This window comes from Salvelinus alpinus, chromosome 16 (assembly GCF_045679555.1).
Source record: "Salvelinus alpinus chromosome 16, SLU_Salpinus.1, whole genome shotgun sequence".
Classification (NCBI taxonomy): domain Eukaryota; kingdom Metazoa; phylum Chordata; class Actinopteri; order Salmoniformes; family Salmonidae; genus Salvelinus; species Salvelinus alpinus.
In genome coordinates, this window is record NC_092101.1 from 37,530,959 (window position 1) to 37,557,358 (window position 26,400).

The 26,400-nt window shown below is 44.0% G+C and overlaps 1 protein-coding gene across 1 annotated transcript in view; it reads left to right on the forward strand.

The window, feature by feature from the left end:
- Nucleotides 1-26,400, forward strand: part of LOC139541444 (PH domain leucine-rich repeat protein phosphatase 1-like) — a 66,861-nt gene that overhangs the window by 2,609 nt on the left and 37,852 nt on the right. Inside the window, exons 2-4 of the mRNA XM_071346105.1 lie at nt 14,275-14,471; nt 24,769-24,894; nt 25,021-25,160. Coding sequence (XP_071202206.1) covers nt 14,275-14,471; nt 24,769-24,894; nt 25,021-25,160 — 463 coding nt within the window. The remainder of the gene's footprint in view (nt 1-14,274; nt 14,472-24,768; nt 24,895-25,020; nt 25,161-26,400) is intronic.

A 26,400-nucleotide genomic window follows, 5' to 3' on the forward strand; every position in this document is an offset into this window, starting at 1 on the left:
CCTACACGCTCCAACCCCCATGGGGAATGATGAATAGGCAGACACATCTGGAGGTAACAGGTGTGCTCATTTTCCATGATGCCCCAAGATCACAATGATTGTTAGGAACCACTTTGGAAAAGTCTGTTATTGTTTTGGATGTTGTTGGAGGGAGGGCGGAGCATATGGGCTAGAGGTCGACCGATTATGATTTTTCAACACCGTTACGGATTATTGGAGGACCAAAAAAAGCTGATTTTTGTATTATTTTTTTGTTTGTAATAATGACAATTACAACAATACTGAATGAACACTTATTTTAACTTAATATAATACATCAATAAAATCAATTTAGCCTCAAATAAATAATGAAACATGTTCAATTTGGTTTAAATAATGCAAAAACAAAGTGTTGGAGAAGAAAGTAAAAGTGCAATATGTGCCATGTAAGAAAGCTAACGTTTAAGTTCCTTGCTCAGAACATGAGAACATATGAAAGCTGGTGGTTCCTTTTAACATGAGTCTTCAATATTCCCAGGTAAGAAGTTTTAGGTTGTAGTTATTATAGGAATTATAGGACTATTTCTCTCTACACCATTTGTATTTCATATACCTTTGACTATTGGATGTTCTTATAGGCACTTTAGTATTGCTAGTGTAACAGTATAGCTTCCGTCACTCTCCTCGCTCCTACCTGGGCTCGAACCAGGAACACATCGACAACAGCCACCCTCGAAGCAGCGTTACCCATGCAGAGCAAGGGGAACAACTACTCCAAGTCTCAGAGCGAGTGACGTTTGAAACGCTATTAGCGCGCACCCCGCTAACTAGCTAGCCATTTCACATCGGTTACACCAGCCTAATCTCTGGAGTTGATAGGCTTGAATTCATAAACAGCAGAGCTGCTGGCAAAACGCACAAAAGTGCTGTTTGAATGAATGCTTATGAGCCTGCTGGTGCCCACCATCGCTCAGTCAGACTGCTCTATCAAATCATAGACTTAATTATAACATAATAACACACAGAAATACGAGCCTTAGGTCATTAATATGGTCGAATCCGGAAACTATCATCTCGAAAACAAAACATTTATTCTTTCAGTGAAATACGGAACCGTTCCGTATTTGATCTAACGGGTGGCATCCATCAGTCTAAATATTCCTGTTACATTGCACAACCTTCAATGTTATGTCATAATTAAGTAAAATTCTGGCAAATTAGTTCGCAATGAGCCAGGCGGCCCAAACTGTTGCATATACCCTGACTCTGCGTGCAATGAACGCAAGAGAAGTGACACAATTTTACCTGGTTAATATTGCCTGCTAACCTGGATTTCCTTTAGCTAAATATGCAGGTTTAAAAATATATACTTCTGTGTATTGATTTTAAGAAAGGCATTGATGTTTATGGTTAGGTACACGTTGGAGCAACGGCAGTCCTTTTTCGCGAATGCGCACTGCATCGATTATATGCAACGCAGGACACGCTAGATAAACTAGTAATATCATCAACCATGTGTAGTTATAACTTGTGATTATGATTGATTGATTGTTTTTTATAAGATAAGTTTAATGCTAGCTAGCAACTTACCATGGCTTCTTACTGCATTCGCGTAACGTGAGGCAGGTGGTTAGAGCGTTGGACTAGTTAACCGTAAGGTTGCAAGATTGAATCCCTGAGCTGACAAGGTAAAAATCTGTTGTTCTGCCCCTGAACAAGGCAGTTAACCCACCGTTCCTAGGTCGTCATTGAAAATAAGAATGTGTTCTTAACTGACTTGCCAAGTTAAATAAAGGTGTAAAAAATATATATATATAATAAAAATAATTCGGCAAAATCGGCGTCCAAAACTACCGATTTCCGATTGTTATGAAAACTTGAAATCGGCCCTAATTAATCGGCCATTCCGATTTAATCGGTCGACCTCTAGTCCTTAAGCAACATTTTGTTGGGGCTGTTGAAGTTTTAGAGTTAAAGGTTAGGAAGCTTTTACTCACCAATGTAACAGTGTGGTCAAAGGCTTATTATAAACTGGGTGGTTCAATCCCTGAATGCTGATTGGCTGGAAGCCGTGATATATAAAACCGTATACCATGGGTATGACAAAACATTTATTTTTACCTAGCTAATTACGTTGGTAACCAGGCACCTCGGGGGTTTGTAGTATATTGCGGTAGAGAAATTAACATTACATTCTCTGGCAACAGCTCTTGTGGACGTTCCTGCAGTCAGCATGTCAATTGCGTGCACCCTCAAAATTGAGACATCTCTGGCATTGTGTTGTGTGACCAAACTGCATATTTTAGAGTGGCCTTTTATTGTCCCAAGCACAAGGTGCATCTGTGTAATGATCATTTCAGGTGGATGGATTATCTTGGCAAAGGAGAAATGCTCACTAACAGGGATGTAAATGAATTTGTGCACAACATTTGAGAGAATCTTTTTGTGTGTATGGAACATTTCTGCCATCTTTTATTTCAGCTCATGAAACATGGGACCAACACTACACGTTGCGTTTTATATTTGTTTTCAGTATATTTTGGATTTCCTTGAATCTCCCTTGGCCCTGCGAAATCCCCCCCCCCCTATTTTGGTAGCTAACTCAGCCTGCACTCCTTTAAAAGTTTTTCGATCAATCTGTAAACCTGCTCTCTTTGTTTTAAATCTGTGGTTATGTTTTGGTTGTGTTAGTTGTGTTCTAGCTGATCTCCAGTAGTTGGGCTCTAGTTTGCCAACCATAACTGTGGTGGTTGGATGGGCCCCATCCATCAATGTGTACGTTTCTGCGCTCTCTTTGCTTTGATCTGTGGTTATGCTTTAGTTGTGTTCTAGCTGGTCGCTAGTAGTTGGGCTCTCGCTTGCCGACCATAACCGTGGTGGTTGGCTAGGCTAATAGCTAATTGGTTAAATAGCTAACGTTAGCTAGCTGGCTAGCTTGCAGACTAAGATAACTGCATATAGCTAACATTCTTTGATAACTGGTTAGATGGCATTATGCATTTCCAAAACGTTGGTTTACTTTAATGTAGCTGTAAGCTAGGTGTTGATAGCAACTGGTTGACTCATGTAGTGCAAACAACATTAGCAGCCTGGTAGGGCTAACGTTAGCAGGCTAATATGGCTAACGTTAGCAGGCTAATATGGCTAACGTTAGCAGGCTAATATGGCTAACGTTAGCAGGCTAATATGGCTAACGTTAGCAGGCTGATATGGCTAACGTTAGCAGGCTGATATGGCTAACGTTAGCAGGCTGATATGGCTAACTTTAGCAGGCAAGTTTATTTGTAAGAATACATTCATAAAGTATTTGCTTATAAGTTGGCAGAAAATGTAATTGAAAACAGAAATCATGAGTGCAAATGATTTGGTTTAATTTGAAGTTATACATTTGAAGTTATTTCTTTTGGAGTTTACATTATAGGGAATAGGCTGGTTTACGGGGTCCTCCATATTACATCATCCCCTGGAAAAACATTTTCCGACATGACTCCGGCATCCTTTAGAATTCTGATCGGTTTTATGTAGTAACTCGAAAAATAGAAAATTAGGTGTAACTTTGTCTTGGGACTTTTGATGCGTTTACTAATGCAAATCTATATGTTACATGTGGTTACATTTATGCTGCCTACCCTATAATTTCCTGCAATTCTACACATTTTGCCATGGTGCAGAGAGAATTTTATAGGCTAACTAATTTCATGAAATTGTAGTAATTTTGCCATGAAAAATTTGCAGTTTTTAATATGGTATGAGTGTGACTAACAAAATCAATGCCCCCACCCCCTAGTTGGTAATTCAACCATGATTACTACCAGTTTAGATAGCTTTCCGCTAGAATAATTTGCCAATCTAAAAATGTTTTGCTGACATGGGCTAATTGAGTGAGTATCAGTGACTGACATAACGAGAACTGCTGATTCACAACGGAATTTCCAAATTGTACATTGGGTATTCTACTAATCTAGTTGAGAGTTAAGACTTTTTTTGTGTGTGGAAATTGATCCATGGGCCTACAAAAGGGGGTGGAGTTGCCCATCCCTGGCCTAGAATAACACTAGTAAAGGAGATGATCTGTTATGTGAAGGGATACATGGCTCCAGGTCTCCCCAGGGCAGGGATAGTCTACAGAGAGCTTTTGTACCTGTGTCTCTGTGTGAGAGTAGCTGGTGTGGCGTGCAGGGGCCTGCATTGAGCAAGAATTTGGCGTGAGAGGAAAAAGGAGGAGCACTAGCATGATGGGGGAGAGAAGGGAAGTCTTGTAATCGGGAACATACTGTTTCAGAGAGATTTCTGGACTGAAGCTCTCCGTCTTTCTCTATGTCATGCCACCCCTCTCATGCGACCCCCCCCCCTTTCTCTCGCTCTCTCTCATGCCACCACCTCTCTTTCTTTCTCTCTTTGCATGCCAAGTACCCATTCATTAAATTCAGAAAGTATCCATTCAGTTAACGGGGCAATCTGCAGTTTTTAGACTTATACATTAGTCATATATTCCCATTTTATTGTTTAAGAATGTAATTTATACATTTCTTATACGCTTAGTACAACTGTCACTAAACCACAACCCAAAATATAAGCTTGGTTTACTCCAATGTTTATAAATGTAAACAACCACTGTATAGCCTCAAAGCATGGTTTAAACAATCATTTTGGATACATACTATAGCTCTGTTTATGAATGTAAGAGTGGTTAGATTTCTCCAGGCCCATACCTCAGCTTTTTACCAAAACGGGGTGATCACTTTTTCAACTGCAGATTAGCCCTGTAAAGGACTCTTAATCATTCATGTTCCAGTTACAACCAGTTGACATCTGAGAGCGTTTGTACACGCATTTCCTCCTACATCCGAGTTTCCCAAAATAGGATTGGGTCACGAGAGCAAAAATTGCGCTTGGTTCATAGGGGTTACTTCAGTAACCTCCGTTAGCAGCTTGATGCGGTTGTAATAAACAGAGCGGATTCTGTTTTCTTTCAAAAAATGTCGCTCTATCTTTTGAACCATTTAGGCTAAACAATATTATGACCCCATCACTGAAAGATAAGACTCTCAGGAACACGTATGTGTCTGTTTCCCTCTACAATGTCCACAAGCTGCACATAACTCATTAGACCAGGCACTAAATCAGACTGGGGGAGATCATCAATGATGTTCTTTTCTACACAGAAGATCATACAACACCTTTCTGATGCATTTCAGTCACTTCAAACCACACTTCCTTCATATTGAAATTGTCAGACTGATTTGTATTAGACTGTCACATCTTCAATTAAAAAAGTAAACATTGGCAGTTGATTACATCCCGCTTTTTACATTGTGTGGGTCTCAAATGTTTATATTAAAATGGGGTCACGGGCCTCAACTTTGGGATCCCCTGCTTTACATTGTTGTTGTTAACGGCCTGTTGTGAGTTTGTACACACTATCCTATAGCAATGTTGGAAGGTGCCCGTTTGTTATGAAATGTATGTTAGTGATCAATAGTTACAGATCGCAACCTTATTTTTGGCTCCAAGTAAGAAGGCTATTTTTGCTGCAGTTGGTAGTGTTAGCTAGCGCTAGTCAGCTGTACCTACGCCCAAACTCTGCTATTTTTTCATCCTATAGCTCGTTCTTCATCTTCTTTTTAAATAGTGAGCCAACATGCTTTCAGCACTTTTATTTCCCTGACTTCCCAAAACTAGTTTCTCGTGCTTTCTCTTGTCTTTCTGCAGCAGACATATAGTGAGCAATATGTTTGGAATATCAAATCGCAATAAAATCCCAGTATTGATTCGCAATACATATCGAATCACATTGCATATCATTCCGGCCCCTAAGTATCGTGATGATATCATATCGTTAGGTCCCTGGCTATTCCCAGCCCTAGTTTATGTAAATGTATTGGGGTGTGAAACTGGGAACGCTTTCTCCTTTCAGGGTGGGTTTTGGCATCTGTCTGGGAATGTCAAGGCTATTCAAGACAAAGAGTTGATCTATTTTAGACTACTTGTGGAAATAATTGAAGGAGACTTGGGTACTCAGGTTTTGCATTGTGTGTAAGGTACAGTGAGGGAAAAAAGTATTTGATCCCCTGCTGATTTTGTACGTTTGCCCACTGACAAAGAAATGATCAGTCTATAATTTTAATGGTAGGTTTATTTGAACAGTGAGAGACAGAATAACAACAAAAATATCCAGAAAAACGCATGTCAAAAATGTTATAAATTGATTTGCATTTTAATGAGGGAAATAAGTATTTGACCCCCTCTCAATCAGAAAGATTTCTGGCTCCCAGGTGTCTTTCATACAGGTAACGAGCTGAGATTAGGAGCACACTCTTAAAGGGAGTGCTCCTAATCTCAGTTTCTTACCTGTATAAAAGACACCTGTCCACAGAAGCAATCAATCAATCAGATTCCAAACTCTCCACCATGGCCAAGACCAAAGAGCTCTCCAAGGATGTCAGGGACAAGATTGTAGATCTACACAAGGCTGGAATGGGCTATAAGACCATTGCCAAGCAGCTTGGTGAGAAGGTGACAACAGTTGGTGCGATTATTCGCAAATGGAAGAAACACAAAATAACTGTCAATCTCCCTTGGCCTAGGGCTCCATGCAAGATCTCACCTCGTGGAGTTGCAATGATCATGAGAATGGTGAGGAATCAGCCCAGAACTACACAGGAGGATCTTGTCAATGATATCAAGGCAGCTGGGACCATAGTCACCAAGAAAACAATTGGTAACACACTACGCCGTGAAGGACTGAAATCCTGCAGCGCCCGCAAGGTCCCCCTGCTCAAGAAAGCACATATACATGCCCGTCTGAAGTTTGCCAATGAACATCTGAATGATTCAGAGGACAACTGGGTGAACGTGTTGTGGTCAGACGAGACCAAAATGGAGTTCTTTGGCATCAACTCAACTTGTCGTGTTTGGAGGAGGAGGAATGCTGCCTATGACCCCAAGAAACCATCCCCACCGTCAAACATGGAGGTGGAAACATTATGCTTTGGGGGTGTTTTTCTGCTAAGGGGACAGGACAACTTCACCGCATCAAAGGGACGATGGACGGGGCCATGTACCGTCAAATCTTGGGTGAAAACCTCCTTCCCTCAGCCAGGGTATTGAAAATGGGTCGTGGATGGGTATTCCAGCATGACAATGACCCAAAACACACGGCCAAGGCAGCAAAGGAGTGGCTCAAGAAAAAGCACATTAAGGTCCTGGAGTGGCCTAGCCAGTCTCCAGACCTTAATCCCATAGAAAATCTGTGGAGGGAGCTGAAGGTTCGAGTTGCCAAACGTCAGCCTCGAAACCTTAATGACTTGAAGAAGATCTGCAAAGAGGAGTGGGACAAAATCCCTCCTGAGATGTGTGCAAACCTGGTGGCCAACTACAAGAAACATCTGACCTCTGTGATTGCCAACAAGGGTTTTGCCACCAAGTACTAAGTCATGTTTTGCAGAGGGGTCAAATACTTATTTCCCTCATTAAAATGCAAATCAATTTATAAAATTTTTGACATGCGTTTTTCTGGATTTTTTTGTTGATATTCTGTCTCTCACTGTTCAAATAAACCTACCATTAAAATTACAGACTGATCATTTCAATGTCAGTGGGCAAACGAACAAAATCAGCAGGGGATCAAATACTTTTTTCCCTCACTGTAAGAGTTGTGTTGCCTAGGGCTGTTCATCCTTGGCAGTCAGAGAAGTCTGAGTCAGCACATTCTGAGTGCCCCCTGGAAAAGGCATGTTGGGGACACACACACACACACACATTGTGTGCTTTGCTGACAAGGAGAGAACAGTGAGCTGTGCAGAACTCAAATTTCACCTCCTCAGTGTTGATCTACCTGCGACAGGAGACAGTATAGTCGGCTGCCTGCCCGCCCGCCTGGCTCCCTTTCAGCTGAGAACTGCATTACCCAGAGGTCACTGGCGCTCTGTCTCTGTTCCACCCCAAGGTAACGGCTCTAGCTCCACTACCCAACCCAGCAGCTAGGGCTGTGACCGCCATGGAATTTTGAATGAGGGTTAATGGCCAGCCAAATGACTGCAGTCACCGTAAAAACCGCTTTTTAACTCCTCTGCACCTGACTGCATGTGCTGTCATAAAAATAGAATGAATAGAACGGGTGTCCTAATTCCAGTCAATGATGGCGTAATGGGTGGACTGGCGGCCATTGCAAGAAAAAAAGCAGGAAGTAAAAGCAAGAAGTGTACCCATCAATTTGTGCTGTGATTTGTTGATTCAACTCAACTGACATTACAAAAATAAATGTCCTTGCATGAGCCAAAACAGTTAGCATCATTTAAATGAACTTTCTACATTACCGTATACATTATTTCATCACAATACCAGGCGAGTGTGCCCATGAGTTTGCCAGTGAAATTGCCCAACCGTCCCGTCTTCAGTCAGGTGTTTGTTCCCAAAAACTAAAATCGTACAAAAAACGGTTCTGACGGTTATTTTATTTTTATGACGGTCTTCCACCATAACCGTCGGTTACTCAGTTATATGGTAATTGTGCCAGCCCTACCAGAAGGTGGCTTCTCTGCCCCTCTCAGACAGCCCTGTATCCCCCTTGTGGTTGTGGATCTTTACTCCCCTTAGCAACGTGGGTGCATTTACATGTGCTAGCGTTGTTTTAATAGTATTGGATTGCACAAAAACAGTCTGTGGGAAACCAGAAGTTAAATACAACTCCATTTCAAATTACTGTGCCGGTGGCCAGGACTGATGGTCATTATGACAGGGAGTTTGAGACAAAATATCTAAAGGATTGTATTATTAAACAGACTTTCCAAACGTGGGTCTGTTTACCTCATGTCAAAATTAAAGTCCCACACAAGTTATTTATTTTTTGTCCACATATGGCACACATGCATTACTTTTATTTTGAGGTAAGGAGGGAGGAGGTGGGTCTACAACAGACCCACGTTTGGAAAGTATGTTTAATAATACGATCCTTTAGATATTTTGTCTCAAATTCCCTTCGTCATAATGACCATCCTGCCTACCGGCACGGTAAGTTGAAATGGAATTGTATTTCATTTCTGGCTTCGCACTGACTGTTTTTGTGCAATCCAGTACAATTAAAAGCAACGCTAGCGCATGTAAATCCACCCGTGTTGCTATAAACACCTACTCCCCTGGCTGTGGTTTAACTTGACAACCCCACACACCCAAAGCTTCCTTGTACTTCTGTCTGTATAACCATAGAAAGACGTAAAGAAAGTGTCAATGATTTGAGTGTGAAAAGAAAGTTATTTATGGAGTTTAATGTTCATGTTGTGGACACACTAGAAGTTGATGTGTATGAGTTGTTGAGAATGGGAATCCATGGACAGTCCTTGGAGATTAGGCTTGTTGGGGACAGTTATTTGAGGCATGTGTGACTGAAAGGGTGGGCTGTCTTCTGGATGCCTAAGGTCAAACGCAGACAGGACATTGGATAAGAGTTAGGATGTTTGGGATGCCTTTAGAAGGTTCTTGGACATAAGGTAAGGGCGAGGACAACAGAAGTGCTAAGAATGTCTACTCTGTCCGACTCTGTCTCAGACAGGAAGTGGTCATGGGGGACAGGATGTTGTTCTGAGGATAGGAATGGGCGGAAGGAAAGGGCGTACATGTATACATACATTGTGTGTGTGCATTAGCACAGACTATGTTTACACTACTCCACCTAGAGTGGTTTAAGTTTACATTACAGAAGGATGTATGGTTGTCTAAAATTAGCCTATTACATTGTGTGTTAAATTGGTGCACAAAATGCTGTTGTATGTAGGCCTGTCACTAGTGGCCTGATCAGAGGATGAGCACATCATTGTATGTAGGCCTGTCACTAGTGGCCTGATCAGAGGATGAGCACATCATTGTATGTAGGCCTGTCACTAGTGGCCTGATCAGAGGATGAGCACATCATTGTATGAAGGCCTGTCACTAGTGGCCTGATCAGAGGATGAGCACATCATTGTATGTAGGCCTGTCACTAGTGGCCTGATCAGAGGATGAGCACATCATTGTATGTAGGCCTGTCACTAGTGGCCTGATCAGAGGATGAGCACATCATTGTATGAAGGCCTGTCACTAGTGGCCTGATCAGAGGATGAGCACATCATTGTATGGAGGCCTGTCACTAGTGGCCTGATCAGAGGATGAGCACATCATTGTATGTAGGCCTGATCAGAGGATGAGCACATCATTGTATGTAGGCCTGTCACTAGTGGCCTGATCAGAGGATGAGCACATCATTGTATGAAGGCCTGTCACTAGTGGCCTGATCAGAGGATGAGCACATCATTGTATGTAGGCCTGTCACTAGTGGCCTGATCAGAGGATGAGCACATCATTGTATGAAGGCCTGTCACTAGTGGCCTGATCAGAGGATGAGCACATCATTGTATGTAGGCCTGTCACTAGTGGCCTGATCAGAGGATGAGCACATCATTGTATGTAGGCCTGTCACTAGTGGCCTGATCAGAGGATGAGCACATCATTGTATGTAGGCCTGTCACTAGTGGCCTGATCAGAGGATGAGCACATCATTGTATGAAGGCCTGTCACTAGTGGCCTGATCAGAGGATGAGCACATCATTGTATGTAGGCCTGCTCAGAGGATGAGCACATCATTGTATGAAGGCCTGTCACTAGTGGCCTGATCAGAGGATGAGCACATCATTGTATGAAGGCCTGTCACTAGTGGCCTGATCAGAGGATGAGCACATCATTGTATGTAGGCCTGTCACTAGTGGCCTGATCAGAGGATGAGCACATCATTGTATGAAGGCCTGTCACTAGTGGCCTGATCAGAGGATGAGCACATCATTGTATGTAGGCCTGTCACTAGTGGCCTGATCAGAGGATGAGCACATCATTGTATGAAGGCCTGTCACTAGTGGCCTGATCAGAGGATGAGCACATCATTGTATGTAGGCCTGTCACTAGTGGCCTGATCAGAGGATGAGCACATCATTGTATGAAGGCCTGTCACTAGTGGCCTGATCAGAGGATGAGCACATCATTGTATGTAGGCCTGTCACTAGTGGCCTGATCAGAGGATGAGCACATCATTGTATGAAGGCCTGTCACTAGTGGCCTGATCAGAGGATGAGCACATCATTGTATGTAGGCCTGTCACTAGTGGCCTGATCAGAGGATGAGCACATCATTGTATGTAGGCCTGTCACTAGTGGCCTGATCAGAGGATGAGCACATCATTGTATGAAGGCCTGTCACTAGTGGCCTGATCAGAGGATGAGCACATCATTGTATGTAGGCCTGTCACTAGTGGCCTGATCAGAGGATGAGCACATCATTGTATGTAGGCCTGTCACTAGTGGCCTGATCAGAGGATGAGCACATCATTGTATGAAGGCCTGTCACTAGTGGCCTGATCAGAGGATGAGCACATCATTGTATGAAGGCCTGTCACTAGTGGCCTGATCAGAGGATGAGCACATCATTGTATGAAGGCCTGTCACTAGTGGCCTGATCAGAGGATGAGCACATCATTGTATGAAGGCCTGTCACTAGTGGCCTGATCAGAGGATGAGCACATCATTGTATGAAGGCCTGTCACTAGTGGCCTGATCAGAGGATGAGCACATCATTGTATGAAGGCCTGTCACTAGTGGCCTGATCAGAGGCTACCGAGTGGGGCAGCGGTCTAAGGCACTGCATCTCAGTGCTTGAGGCGTCACTACAGATACCCTGGTTTGATTCCAGGCTGTATCACAACCGGCCGTGATTGGGAGTCCCATAGGGCGGCGCACAATTGGCTCAGCGTCGTCCGGGTTTGGCCGGTGTAGGCCGTCATTGTAAATAAGAATTTGTTCTTAACTGACTTGCCTAGTAAAAAAAAAAAAAGTGCACATCATTGTATGTAACCAGTGGCCTGATCAGAGGATGAGCACATCCATTAGGGAGAGGGGTGTGTGGGTGGAGGATTCCTAAAGCGTGTATGAGTTAGGGCCTCCTAGCTCTGAGCCCCAAAACCGCCATCAGTGGCTCTTTCTGTGTGTGTGTTGGTTGGTAAGGCTGCCCATCCTTTGCTGTACCATAATTTACTTACTCTGAACATTATTTTCATGCTGTGGAAATGTTGATGAACCGGTGGTCTGGAACCGGTGGTCTCTGAAGTAGGGGGAGAGCAGCCAGATCAAGTGTGCATCCCAAATGGTACCTTATTCCCTATTAGGTATAAAGTAGTGCACTAGGGAATAGGTGGCCATTTATGATGCAAGCCAGATAGGCTGTAGGGACTCTGGGTAGACCAGACCAGATAGCTCTGCCTGGGACCAGAAACAGCCCCATGGAGGGGTGCGGGACTTGTTCCTAGAGCCGTGGGAGCGGACAGAAAAGGAGCAGGGGGAGGGCGGGGATGCTAATGAGGACACGCCACATTCTCTCTGAGAGGGCATTGTTTGGAATAACGTAATCCTCTCCTCTCTGGGGGGAATATTTTTTTTAACCCCTCTGGTCTCGCTCTTGCGCACTCTTTCTCTCACTCTGCTCTGTTTATACCTCAGTCCCCCCTTCATTACCCTGCCAACCAGCATATAAACACTTCTGGCCTGGCTGCTCTATCTGTATGGTCTATAACCATAATCTACAGTATGTTCAAGTGGACTGGATTCCCTGTGTAGATAACTCACACATTCCACAGGGCTGTTGTAGAGTGGACAGATCTGACTGTGCTGTAGATAGAGCTATCTTCTCATCTTTAGTCTGTCCTCTGGGTGTGTCCATCTTCACCCTTTTTTCTTAAAGAGACAGAGGGCTGCAGGATACCACTATGCAGCCTCTGGCCAGGGCTGGGCCACATTTTGGCTGTTTGTGTGTGTTTTGGTGTTACTGGTATGTAATGAGCATTGATGAATAGCACAGCAGTTTGGAGGACTTTGTCTAGAATATGTCTTTCTCTCCTTTCCCCCTCCATCCCTCCCTCCCTTTATCCCCCAAGCAAAGCACTGGAACACCTGAGAGTCCGTGTGAGGCGGAGAGGGTATCAGAGGACGAAAAACCGTCAATCTCAGGAAAATATGATCATGCATAAACACACACACACACAAAGGGCTATATAAGAAGAAACTGAGAAGCAGACAGATCTAGTTCAGTCAGCTGCTTTCATTCTTGTTTTCTTTCTCTCTCTCCCTCTCTCTATCCCTTGCTCTCCCTCTTCCCCTTAGCCTCACTCTAAAACTGGCTCGTGTGTGTGTGTGTGTGTGTGGTCCCATTAATGCAGAATTCAGAGCCCCCCCCCACCAAAAAAAAGACAACGCAGAAATATCTTGCTGCGTTTTGTAAACGCAGATCCAAAATGCTTCTTATTGTAATTTCTGCTCGACACCAGAATAATTTTGTGCTTCTGTTGCACTTCTCCACTCGGATGAGAATTCACGAACAGGGCATTCTATTGGCAGACAGCACTCTGACTGATGTGTAACTAATTTCTCTGGTACTTTTCTTGGTGGAGCCTACTTCTCTATGGTAAAATGCAAAATTAACTTCAAGCGTAACAGGAAATGTAGCTGTCTACGTTCTTTCTATGATAAACATTTAGAAATAATGTTTATCATGACCTTTTTCATTGTAAGCTCATTTACTTGTGTGGCTTCGATCCAAATAGCGTTGCACTTCTATGGTCATCTGATGAAAATGAAGCTATTTTCTGCCAAATGTGTTGCAATAATGTATCCTCTGTGAAGGAAAACTATGGTTGCATGCACCTGATCTCTATTGAATATTAAACGCAGGTGAAATGGTTTAAAACATTTTTTTTTGGTCTGCATTATGAAAATGCTGATTGCGGAACTCAACATGACCCCTGGTATGTGTGGGTGGGTGACAGCCTACATGAGAGCACACCCATTCTTAAAGCGCAAAAAAATGTGTTTTTCTAAACACACACCTTAGTGCTGCAGTTCTGGCTCAGACAAGGCTTATTTGCTACCTGTGCATGTGGTGGCCAAAGTTAAGACTTCCCTGGGACAGGAACTTTTTCATTTACTGAGGAAAGTAAGGGCTAGAGTTCTGAATTACACCTACCCTTACACCTGCTCTCCATTCCTTAACACTGACCGGCCAGTCACCCCTCAGCCACTAGACCGATAAATTATACGGCACGTGACCTGTGACTAACCTCACCTAAACACAGCGAGGCACACACACACACACAGAGAGACCCTCTCTCTCCCCCATCTCTGTTTATCTTACTTGGAAGATTCTTCTTAAACATCTTTTCTCTCAGCAGGAGCATCTGATATTTTATGTTATTGTTTGTTTTCTCCAACCCCCCCCCCCCTCCAGGTAAGCCGCAGTGTGTGGGTGGAGCAGACCGGGTGCAGCTGACGGGTGTGTTTAATGTGAGGAAGGGTAAGCTGGCCCTGCCTGTCAACCGGTGGTCACGACGACACGTCACCCTGAGTGGCACCTGTCTCATCGTCTCTTCCGTCAAATATGCTCACACCGGCAAGATGCACATCCTGCCCCTCATCGGTGGAAAGGTACTGAACACACACACTCCAGGGTTTCCGTTAGGAAAATGTGATGCCGGACAACATGACCAGGAAGATTTTAATATCCCATATGCATTGGTTTACTCTCTGAGCGATGTACTGGACCCATATGCATTGGGTTACTCTCTGAGCGATGTACTGGACCCATATGCATTGGGTTACTCTCTGAGCGATGTACTGGACCCATATGCATTGGGTTACTCTCTGAGCGATGTACTGGACCCATATGCATTGGGTTACTCTCTGAGCGACGTACTGGACCCATATGCATTGGGTTACTCTCTGAGCGATGTACTGGACCCATATGCATTGGGTTACTCTCTGAGCGACGTACTGGACCCATATGCATTGGGTTACTCTCTGAGCGATGTACTGGACCCATATGCATTGGGTTACTCTCTGAGCGATGTACTGGACCCATATGCATTGGGTTACTCTCAGAGATGTACTGGACCCATATGCATTGGGTGCATAACCCATTAGAGCATCCACCCACCGTGCTCAGAATGACAGTAATCCCATTTAGATTGTAGTAATGCATTTGAACAGAACATGAATGACAGAAATCCCATTTAGATTGTGGTAATGCATCTTAACAGAACATGAATGACAGAAATCCCATTTAGATTGTGGTAATGCATCTTAACAGAACATGAATGACAGAAATCCCATTTAGATTGTGGTAATGCATCTTAACAGAACATGAATGACAGAAATCCCATTTAGATTGTGGTAATGCATCTTAACAGAACGTGAATGACAGAAATCCCATTTAGATTGTGGTAATGCATCTTAATAGATAGATAGATAATGTGTCTTGAATATAATTATATAGGCAAGTCTCTCTCCAGAATGCACTCAGCTGTCTCCTGCCAATTCTTGCACATTCATTGTGTGATTTTGTTTTGCTCTTTGATTGGTTATTTTGATCAATTCCCCATTTACATACAGTGCCTTTCAAAAGTATTTGGACCCCTTGAATTTCTCCACATTTGTTACATTACAGCCTTATTCTAAAATGGATTAAATAAATACAAATCCTCAGAAATCTACACACAATACCCCATAATGACAAAGCGAAAGCAGTTAAAAAAACAAAAACAGGGTTACTCTCTGAGCACTGGGTTACTCTCTGAGCGATATGTATTAGGTAAAAAACATAACTTATTTACATAAGTATTCAGACCCTTTGCTATGAGACTCGAAGTTGAGCGCCGGTGCATCCTGTTTCCATGGATCATCCTTGAGATGTTTCTGGAAATTGTGGTAAATTCAATTGATTGGACATGATTTGGAGAGGCACACACCTGTCTATACAAGGTTCCACAGTTGACAGTGCATGTCAGAGCAAAAACCAAGCCATGAGGAGGAGCTTACCAGACGAGCAAAATTATTTTTATGCTCTCTTCGAGGCAAGCAACACTGAAGCATGTATGAGTGCTCCAGCTGTTCTGGACGACCTTTAAACAGGTCAACATTCACAAAGCCGCGGGGCCAGACGGATTACCAGGATGTGGACCAACTGGCAAGTGTCTTCACTGACATTTTCAACCTCTCCCTGACTGAGTCTGTAATACCTACATGTTTCAAGCAGACCACCATAGTCCCTGTGCCCAAGGAAGCGAAGGGAAATTGCCTAAATGATTACCGCCCCGTAGCACTCACGTCGGTAGCCATGAAGTGCTTTGAAAGGCTGGTCATGGCTCCCATCAACAGCATCATCCCAGAAACCCTAGACCCACTCCAGTTTGCATAGCGCCCTAACAGATCCACAGATCATGCAACCTATATTGCACTCCACACTGCCCTTTCCCGCCTGGACAAAAAGGAACACCTATGTGAGAATGCTGTTCATTGACTACAGCTCAGCTTTCAACACCATAGTGCCCTCAAAGCTGATCACAAAGCTAAGGACCCTGGGACTAAACACCTCCCTCTGCAACTGGATCCTGGACTTCCTGACGGGCCACCCTCAGGTTGTAAGGGTAGGCAACATGTCTGCCATGCTGATCCTCAACACGGGCCCCCTCAGGGGTGCATGCTTAGTCCCCTTCTGTACTCCCTGTTCACCTATGACTGCGTGGCCAAACACGACTCAAATCAAATGTTATTTGTCACATGCGCCAAATACAACAGGTGTAGACCTTACAGTGAAATGCTTACTTACAAGCCCTTAACCAACAATGCAGTTTTAAGAAGATATAAGTAAAATATATCAATAGCGGGGCTATTTACAGGGGGTACCGGTACAGAGTCAATGTGCGGGGGCACCGGTGTCGAGGTAATTGAGTTAATATGTACATGTAGGTAGAGTTTTTAAAGTGACTATGCATAGATAATTAAAGAGGGTAGCAGCAGTGTAGAGGGCGGGGGCAATGCAAATAGCCATAGCAATGCAAATAGTCTGGGTAGCCATTTGATTAGATGGTAGAAGCTGTTTAGAAGCCTCTTGGACATAGAGTTGGCGCTCCGGTACCGCTTGCCATGCGGTAGCAGAGAGAACAGTCTATGACTAGGGTGGTTGGAGTCTTTGATCATTTTTATAGGCGCAAGCTTGGTCCTCCTTTTCCTGTAGTCCGCAATCATCTCCTTGATTGTCTTGATTATGTTGAGGGAGAGGCTGTTGTCCTTGCACCACACGATCAGGTCTCTGTCTCATCGTTGTCGGTGATCAGGCCTACCACTGTTGTGTCATCGGCAAACTTAATGATGGTGTTGGAGTCGTACCTGGCCGTGCATTTATGAGTGAACAGGGAGTACAGGAGGGGACTGAGCACGCACCACTGAGGGGCCCCATGTTGAGGATCAGTGTGGCGGATGTGTTGTTACCTACCCTTACCACATTGTGGTGGCCCGTCAGGAAGTCCAGGATCCAGTTGCAGAGGGAGGAGTTTAGTCCCAGGGTCCTTAGCTTAGTGATGAGCTTTGAGGGCACTATGGTGTTGAACGCTGAGCTGTAGTCAATAAATAGCAACATTAAGTTTGCTGACGACACAATAGTGTTAAACCTGATTACCGACAACGATGAGATAGCCTATAGGGAAGAGGTCAGAGACCTGGCAGTGTGGTGCCAGGACAACAACCGCTCTCTCTCGACAGGAAAAGGCGGGCCGAACAGGCCCCCAATGACGGGTCTATAGTGGAGCGGGTCGAGAGTTTCAAGTTCCTTAGTGTACATATTAACAAGAACTATCATGGTCCAAACACACCAAGACAGCCGTAAAGAAGGCACGACAACACCTCAGGAGGCTGAAAAGATTTAGCATGGGTCCCCAGATCCGCAAAAAGTTCTACAGCTGCACCATCTAGAGCATCCTGACCGTTTGCATCACCGCCTGGTATGGCAACTGCTCGCAATCTGACCGTAAGGCGCTAAAGAGGATAGTGCGTACGGCCCAGAACATCACTGGGGCAAAGCTTCCTGCCATCCAGGACATATATACTAGGCTGTGTCAGAGGAAAGCCCAAAAAATTGTCAAAGACTCCAGTCACCCAAGTCATAGAATAGACTGTTCTCTCTGCTACCACATGGCAAGCGGTACCGGTGTGCCAAGTCTAGGACCAAAAAGCTCCTTAACAACTTCTACCCAAAGCCATAAGACTGCTGAACAATTAATCAAATGCCCACCCAGACAATTTACATTGACACCCCACCCCCCTTTGTTTTTACACTGCTGCTACTTGCTGTTTATTATTTATGCATAGTCACTTTACCCCTACCTACATGTACAAATTACCTCGACTGACCTGTACCCCCGCACATTGACTCGGTAGCGGAATATAGCCTCGTTATTGTAATTAAACTGTAAAATGTTTTTTTAATTTGGTAAATATTTTCTTTACTCTTTTTTGAACTGCATTGTTGGTTAAGGGCTTGTAAGTAAGCATTTCACGGTAAGGTCCACACCAGTTGTATTCGGCGGCATGTGACAAATAAAGTTTGATTTGAAGGAATTGTCCGTAGAGCTCCAAAACAGGATTGTGTCAAAGCACAGATCTGGGGAAGTGTACAAAAAAATGTATGAAGCATTGAAGGTCCCCAAGAACACCGTGACCTCCATTCTTAAATAGAAGAAGTTTGGAACCATCAAGACTTCCTAGAGTTGGCCGCTCGGCCAAACCGAGCAATCAGAGGACAAGGGCCTTGGTCAGGGAGGTGACCAAGAACCTGCTGGTCACTCTGACAGAGTTCCTCTGTGGAGATGGGAGAACCTTCCAGAAGGACAACCATCTCTGCACCACACCACCAATCAGGCCTTTATGGTAGATTGGCCAGACGCCACTCCTCAGGACAAGGCACATGACAGCCCGCTTGGAGTTTGCCAAAAGGCACCTAAAGACTCTCAGACCGTGAGAAACAAGGTTTTCTGGTCTGATGAAGCCAAGATTGAACTCTTTGGCCTCATAGCCAAGCGTCACGTCTGGAGGAAACCTGGCACCATCCCTACGGTGAAGCATGGTGGTGGCAGCATCATGCTGTTGGGATGTTTGTTGTTGCCAGGGACTGGGAGACTAATCAGGATCTAGGCAAAGATGAACAGAGCAAGGTACAGAGATCCTTGCTGAAAACCTGCTCCAGAGCGCTCAGACCAGTGCGAAGGTTCACCTTCCAACAGGACAACGACCCTAAGCACACAGCCAAGACAACGCAGGAGTGGCTTTGGGACAAGTCTCTGAATGTCCTTGAGTGGCCCAGCCAGAGCGCTGACTTTAACCCGATCAAACATTTCTGGAGAGACCTGAAAATAGCTGTTCAGCGACGCTCCCCATCCAACCTGACAGAGCTTGAGAGGATCTGCAGAGAAGAATGGGAGAAACTCCCCAAATACAGGTGTGCCAAGCTTGTAGTGTCATACCCAAGAAGACTCAAGGCTGTAATCGCTGCCAAAGGTGCTTCAACAAAGTACAAAGTAAAGGGTCAGAATACTTATGTAAATGTCATTTTATTTGTTATAAATTAGCCAAAAAAATACTATGTTTTTACTTTGTCATTATGGGGTATTGTGTGTAGATTGATGAGGGGGGAAAAACAATTGAATCCATTTTAGAATAAAGCTGGAACGTAACAAGGGTCTGAATTCTTTCCGAAGGCACTGTAGTTACCTGTTTTTTTGGTTATGAATAAGTCAACATATATTCCCCATTTGCAGGCTACTAAGCTACTTTTGCCTCTTGCAATGCAGTACTTCAACCACTAGAAACTGTACGTACACTTGGTCTAAAGTTTGCGGGAGGATAAGCACATTCTCACGTCAAGTTTTTTGTTTTTTATGAATGCCAACTTTTGCGTGAACTGGCACACATGTTTTGGGGCATATTTTGTGTGTATTCAACGTTTATAAATGAGATCCCTGGCATGCTGCGTGAAAATGTAGGAAGCTGTGGATATCTGATTTCTGATTGTCTTAACTCATCACATCCACCACTAATAAGCTTAACTTTAAGTCATCAGTCAGTTCTTTTTTTTTATTTTTACATCCATTACAATGATAATAGTTCCTCACAGTATTTGAAACATCTTTCCAACAATCTCCCCCTCGATAATCGCCAAGCATCAGTGTGAAAGACCAAGACCATATCATGATCTGATGATCACACACATTATATATATATATACAGTGGGGAGAACAAGTATTTGATACACTGCCGATTTTGCAGGTTTTCCTACTTACAAAGCATGTAGAGGTCTGTCATTTTTATCATAGGTACACTTCAACTATGAGAGACGGAATCTAAAACAAAAATCCAGAAAATCACATTGTATGATTTTTAAATAATTAATTTGCATTTTATTGCATGACATAAGTATTTGATCACCTACCAACCAGTAAGAATTCCGGCTCTCACAGACCTGTTAGTTTTTCTTTAAGAAGCCCTCCTGTTCTCCACTCATTACCTGTATTAACTGCACCTGTTTGAACTCGTTACCTGTATAAAAGACACCTGTCCACACACTCAATCAAACAGATTCCAACCTCTCCACAATGGCCAAGACCAGAGAGCTGTGTAAGGACATCAGGGATAAAATTGTAGACCTGCACAAGGCTGGGATGGGCTACAGGACAATAGGCAAGCAGCTTGGTGAGAAGGAAACAACTGTTGGCGCAATTATTAGAAAATGGAAGAAGTTCAAGATGACGGTCAATCACCCTCGGTCTGGGGCTCCATGCAAGATTTCACCTCGTGGGGCATCAATGATCATGAGGAAGGTGAGGGATCAGCCCAGAACTACACGGCAGGACCTGGTCAATGACCTGAAGAGAGCTGGGACCACAGTCTCAAAGAAAACCATTAGTAACACACTACGCCGTCATGGATTAAAATCCTGCAGCGCACGCAAGGTCCCCCTGCTTAAGCCAGTGCATGTCCAGGCCCGTCTGAAGTTTGCCAATGACCATCTGGATGATCCAGAGGAGGAATGGGAGAAGGTCATGTGGTCTGATGAGACAAAAATAGAGCTTTTTGGTCTAACTCCACTCGCCGTGTTTGGAGGAAGAAGAAGTATGAGTACAACCCCAAGAACACCATCCCAACCGTGAAGCATGGAGGTGGAAACATCATTCTTTGGGGATGCTTTTCTGCAAAGGGGACAGGACGACTGCACCGTATTGAGGGGAGGATGGATGGGGCCATGTATCGCGAGATCTTGGCCAACAACCTCCTTCCCTCAGTAAGAGCATTGAAGATGGGTCGTGGCTGGGTCTTCCAGCATGACAACGACACGAAGCACACAGCCATGGCAACTAAGGAGTGGCTCCGTAAGAAGCATCTCAAGGTCCTGGAGTGGCCTAGCCAGTCTCCAGACCTGAACCCAATAGAAAATCTTTGGAGGGAGCTGAAAGTCCGTATTGCCCAGCGACAGCCCCGAAACCTGAAGGATCTGGAGAAGATCTGTAGGGAGGAGTGGGCCAAAATCCCTGCTGCAGTGTGTGCAAACCTAGTCAAGAACTACAGGAAACGTATGATCTCTGTAATTGCAAACAAAGGTTTCTGTACCAAATATTAAGTTCTGCTTTTCTGATGTATCAAATACTTATGTCATGCAATAAAATGCAAATTAATTACTTAAAAATCATACAATGTGATTTTCTGGATTTTTGTTTTAGATTCCGTCTCTCATAGTTGAAGTGTACCTATGATAAAAATTACAGACCTCTACATGCTTTGTAAGTAGGAAAACCTGCAAAATCGGCAGTGTATCAAATACTTGTTCTCCCCACTGTATACAAAGGTATGTGGACACCCCTTCAAATTAGTGGATTCGGCTATTGCAGCCACACCCGTTGCTGACCGGTGTATCAAATTGAGGATAAACCCATGCAATCTCCATAGGCCATTCTACTGCCAATGTTTGTCTAACTGAAGAGCTCAGTGACTTTCAGCGTGGCACTGTCATAGGATGCCACCTTTCCAACAACTCAGTTCGTCAAATTTCTTCCCTGCTAGAGCTGCCCCGGTCAACTGTAAGTGCTGTTATTGTGAAGTGGGAATGTCTAGGAACAGCAACGGCTCAGCCGCAAAGTGGTAGGCCACACAAGTTCAATAAAATGTAACCGCTGAGTGATAAAGTGCATAACTCGTAAAAATCGTCTGTCCTCAGTTGCAACACTCACTACCGTATTCCAAACTGCCTCTGGAAGCAATGTCAGTACAAGAACTGTTCGTCGAGAGCTTCATGAAATGGTTTTCCATGGCCGAGCAGACATTTTCAAGCCTAGGATCACCATGCACAATGCCAAGCGTGGGCTGGAGAGGTGTAAAGCTCGCCGCTATTGGACTCGGGAGCAGTGGAAATGTGTTCTTTGGAGTGTTTTTTTTATCACGCCTCATCTGGCAGTCCGAAGGACAAATCTGTGTTTGGCGGATGCCAGGAGATTGCTACCTGCCCGAATGCATAGTGCCATCTGTACATTTTGGAGGTGGAATAATGGTCTTGGGCTGTTATTCATGTTTCGGGCTAGGCCCCTTAGTTCCAATGGAGGGGAATCTTAATGCTACAGCATACAATGACATTCTAGACAATTCTCTGCATCCAACTTTTTGGGGAAGGCCCTTTCCTGTTTCAGAATGAGAATTCCTCCATGCACAAAACGGTGTCCATATAGAAATAGTTTGTTGAGATCGGTGTGGTAGAACCTCAACCCCATCGAACACCTTTGGGAGGAATTGGAACACCAACTGCGAGCCAGGCATATTCGCCCAACATCAGTGCCCGACCTCACTAATGCTTTTGTGGCTGAATGGAAGCAAGTCCCTGCAGCAATGTTCCAACATCTAGTGTGCAAATCCTTCCCAGAAGAGTGGAGGCTGTTCTAACAGCAAAGGGGGGACCAACTCCATATTAATGCCCATGATTTTGGAATGAGATGTTCGATGAGCAGGTGTCCACATACTTTTGGTAATGTAGTGTATATCCGGTGGAAACATAAAATACCTGAACACCTTTCCCTTGTGCAAAAACAGATGTCTGTCCTGAGCTCACTGGCACAGGAAACTCTGAGGGCCCGCAATACGCCAGTTGATACAATGTTGCAAGTTCGCTAGTCATCGCTCAGGTCAAGACCGATTTAAAAAGGGAGGCAGAGTAGAGAGATGAATGCTATTGAAAGAGTCTGCATTTTCATCAGGATATTTTCTACTATTTTTATTTGTTGAATTTATGTAGGCTATTTTTACTTAGTTGACAACAGAAGGAATAGGCCTATTGCTGCATTGGCTTAGGCAATCTCTGAGTTCAATGCGCTTATTTATTTAGTCGACAGTGGATCACGAGTGTCCGAATGACTGGTGCTCTCGCATTAGTTTATTTACTTTTAGATTTGTATCATTTTAATTCAGATTTTACAAGACAAAAACTTTATTATTGAAAGTCAAATGTTCCACAAATGTGCACAGTAAAATCATAACTGGCACGCAGATCGGTAGGAATGGTAGGATAAATAGTTTTTCCCCTATGACGTCGTTATAAAATAATTGCCTTTGTTTCTGTTGTCTGATTTTGTCTAGGCTACTTTGAAGCAAGGTAAGAAATGCCTCATAATATGAACTAAAACATTCAGGTTTCAAACAATTAAGTATGTTTTCAAAATGCATCGCTCACATTATAAGGTGGTGGGTGACCTGCTGATAGCCTGCCTGCACTCAAATGCTGAATGGGAGGCCTGCTTCAATGACCAAATAAAAATGGTAGCTCTCTGTAATCGTGGCCATCAAAACTGTTTTAATACTCAATTACATTTAGATTTGCCGTGCAATGACCGGGCTTATAAAAACCAGTATTTGATTCCAGCAGCAACCAGCTCTGTAGGCCTATACTGTGCATCTAATAGTTGTTGGATAAGTAAGATGCATGACAACTAACGTAAATACACACGCCAATTTAACTCCACAAAATGATACAAATGAACCTATAGACTAGTAAGCATGATGGTCAAATGTATTTCCATTGACTGGTATTTCCTTCAATCAATACAAATCTGTATTTTGCATAGAGATTTTCTTTCTTCTCCCAGTCGATTTGGCCGGCAACTATTTTTATTGGATGTTCATTTCTTTGTTGGCCTAAAGCCGGCAATTACTGGCTAACAGAAATCCTGACACACACACACACACACACACACTAGAGATGGGGAAAGGTTGTTCGATTATCCAAATGGTTGTTAGTATTTGATTACTTGTGTGACTATTAATTTGAGAAAAAAATGATAAACTAGGTCTAAATTAACAATGAATATAGTCATGTGACATTTTTAATACAAGGATATTCCATGACATTGGAAATAATGTATTTAATAAAACAACATATGCACCCCATTAAAAAAGACTGGTAGCCTTCACGCGTGTAGCTTGTTTGTTTTTTTGTCGGCCAATCAGTGGCACTACAGTCAGAGGCTCCATGTGTAGCAAGATAAGTGAGAGATCACTAAAGTAATGCAAAATGGAATGAAGTCAGCTGGAGGAGTAGGCTACAACAAGCAACTAACAGGTAGGCATTTATTTATTTAAAATCTGAATGTAGTTTTAATTTGACAAGGACTGGGAGCGTAGCTAAACTAGCTAGCTTTTATTCTCCAATTTGATCCAACAAAGACTGGAACTGTCAGATTGGATGATAAATATATGGCTAGCTACAACCGGCCCCTCCCCCTCCCCCGCCACACACTAATCGGCACATGACTCCCTCCCTGCTATTTTCCCCTGGCTGGCAGTTGTCACATTGTTTTTGGTCTCTAATCGCAGAGCTAATCTCTCTGTGTCTCTGTGTCTCTTTGTGTGTGTGGTTCAGGTGGAGGAGGTGAGGAGACATAGTCACTGTCTAGCCTTCAGTTCTTCTGGTCCCCAGAGTCAGACCTACTACATCAGCTATGACTCCTACACGGAACACCTCCGCTGGCACAGACAGGCTGCCAAGGTATGTGCGCGCTTGTGTGTGTGCTCAGTTGAGTTGCATGTCTTCAAGTTGTTAGCAATCTGGAAAATGAAAACCCTTTTGTCTCTTACTCCTTTTCTTTCTCTCTCCTATCTCTCCGTCCATCAGATAGTGTCTCAGAGGGTGAGTTCTGTGGACCTGTCATGTTGCAGTCTGGAGGAGCTGCCATCTCAGCTGTTCTACAGCCAGGACCTGACCCACCTCAACCTCAAACACAACTATCTGACGGGCCTCACACATCTCACCAGGTATGTACCCCTGCAGGCTGTGGGAAGAGATGGTAGGATGGAATGGAGGGAGTGGGGGAAGAGGAGAAGAAAAGGGAAGGAACTGAGAGATATGGGCTAGGGTGGCTCCGGAGAACGGCTCAATATATACCTCTGGAAGGAGGGAGGGGTTAAGAGAGGAGTGACATCCTCTCTCTCTCGCTCTCTCCATCTCTGGGTATCACCATATGGTCGAAAGGTTAGGATTAGATTCACCTACAGATCTGTGTTTGTGTTCCCATAGGATTGATTTGGTCTAAGAAAACAGATTGGGGTTGATTAGAAGCAGACGTCAGTGGAATTAGGAGGCGAAATCCGAGCTTGAGTTATTTATTATATATATACACACACACACAGTTTCCCTCTGGAGCTTTCATTAATCTATGGCCAGTGATTCCCAGACCTCTCACCTATGACCTGTTTTTGGAGTCAAGGTCTGCAAGCCAAGAGACATGATTAGTCCAAAACACAACGACTGCATTTTGATTGGCTCCTCTTCAGTGACCTTTAGCCAGGGTTGGGGCCCAGCAATGTCATTGACTGCGGTCAGGTTCTCGCTTCTTCTCCTTCTAGCTAACCCTTCTATGCTTACAGTAATACAATGCTTTCCACCATGGAGACCGTCTACGTCCCAAATGGCTCCCTATTCTCTATAGTGTACACTATTCCCTATATATTTCCCTGTGGGCCCTGTTCAAAAGTAGTACACTATATAGGGAATAGGTTCCCATTTGAGATGCACTCTCTGTCCCAGGCCTGGTGTAGTGTTTCAGTGTGAGCTGCTCTGCTTTGGGAGATATCAGACAGTGGGGATGGATGGGGAGATGGGACAGGACCGGACTGCTGCAGAACAACAACAACAGCAAAAACTCCCATGAATAATCTTCCCATCTCACACTGCTCACACTGCTCAACTTTCAGCATCAAACAATGGTTAGGAAAACAGACCCTTGCCTTGCCGGAGAAGAGAAACACTATATCCATCCTCCTCACACACACTCTCTGCATACAGGACATCATCCATCCTCCTCTCCCTCTCTCTGCATACAGAAAAGGACATCATCCATCCTCCTCTCCCTCTCTCTGCATACAGGAAGGACATCATCCATCCTCCTCTCCCTCTCTCTGCATACAGGAAGGACATCATCCATCCTCCTCTCCCCCTCTCTGCATACAGGAAGGACATCATCCATCCTCCTCTCCCTCTCTCTGCATACAGGAA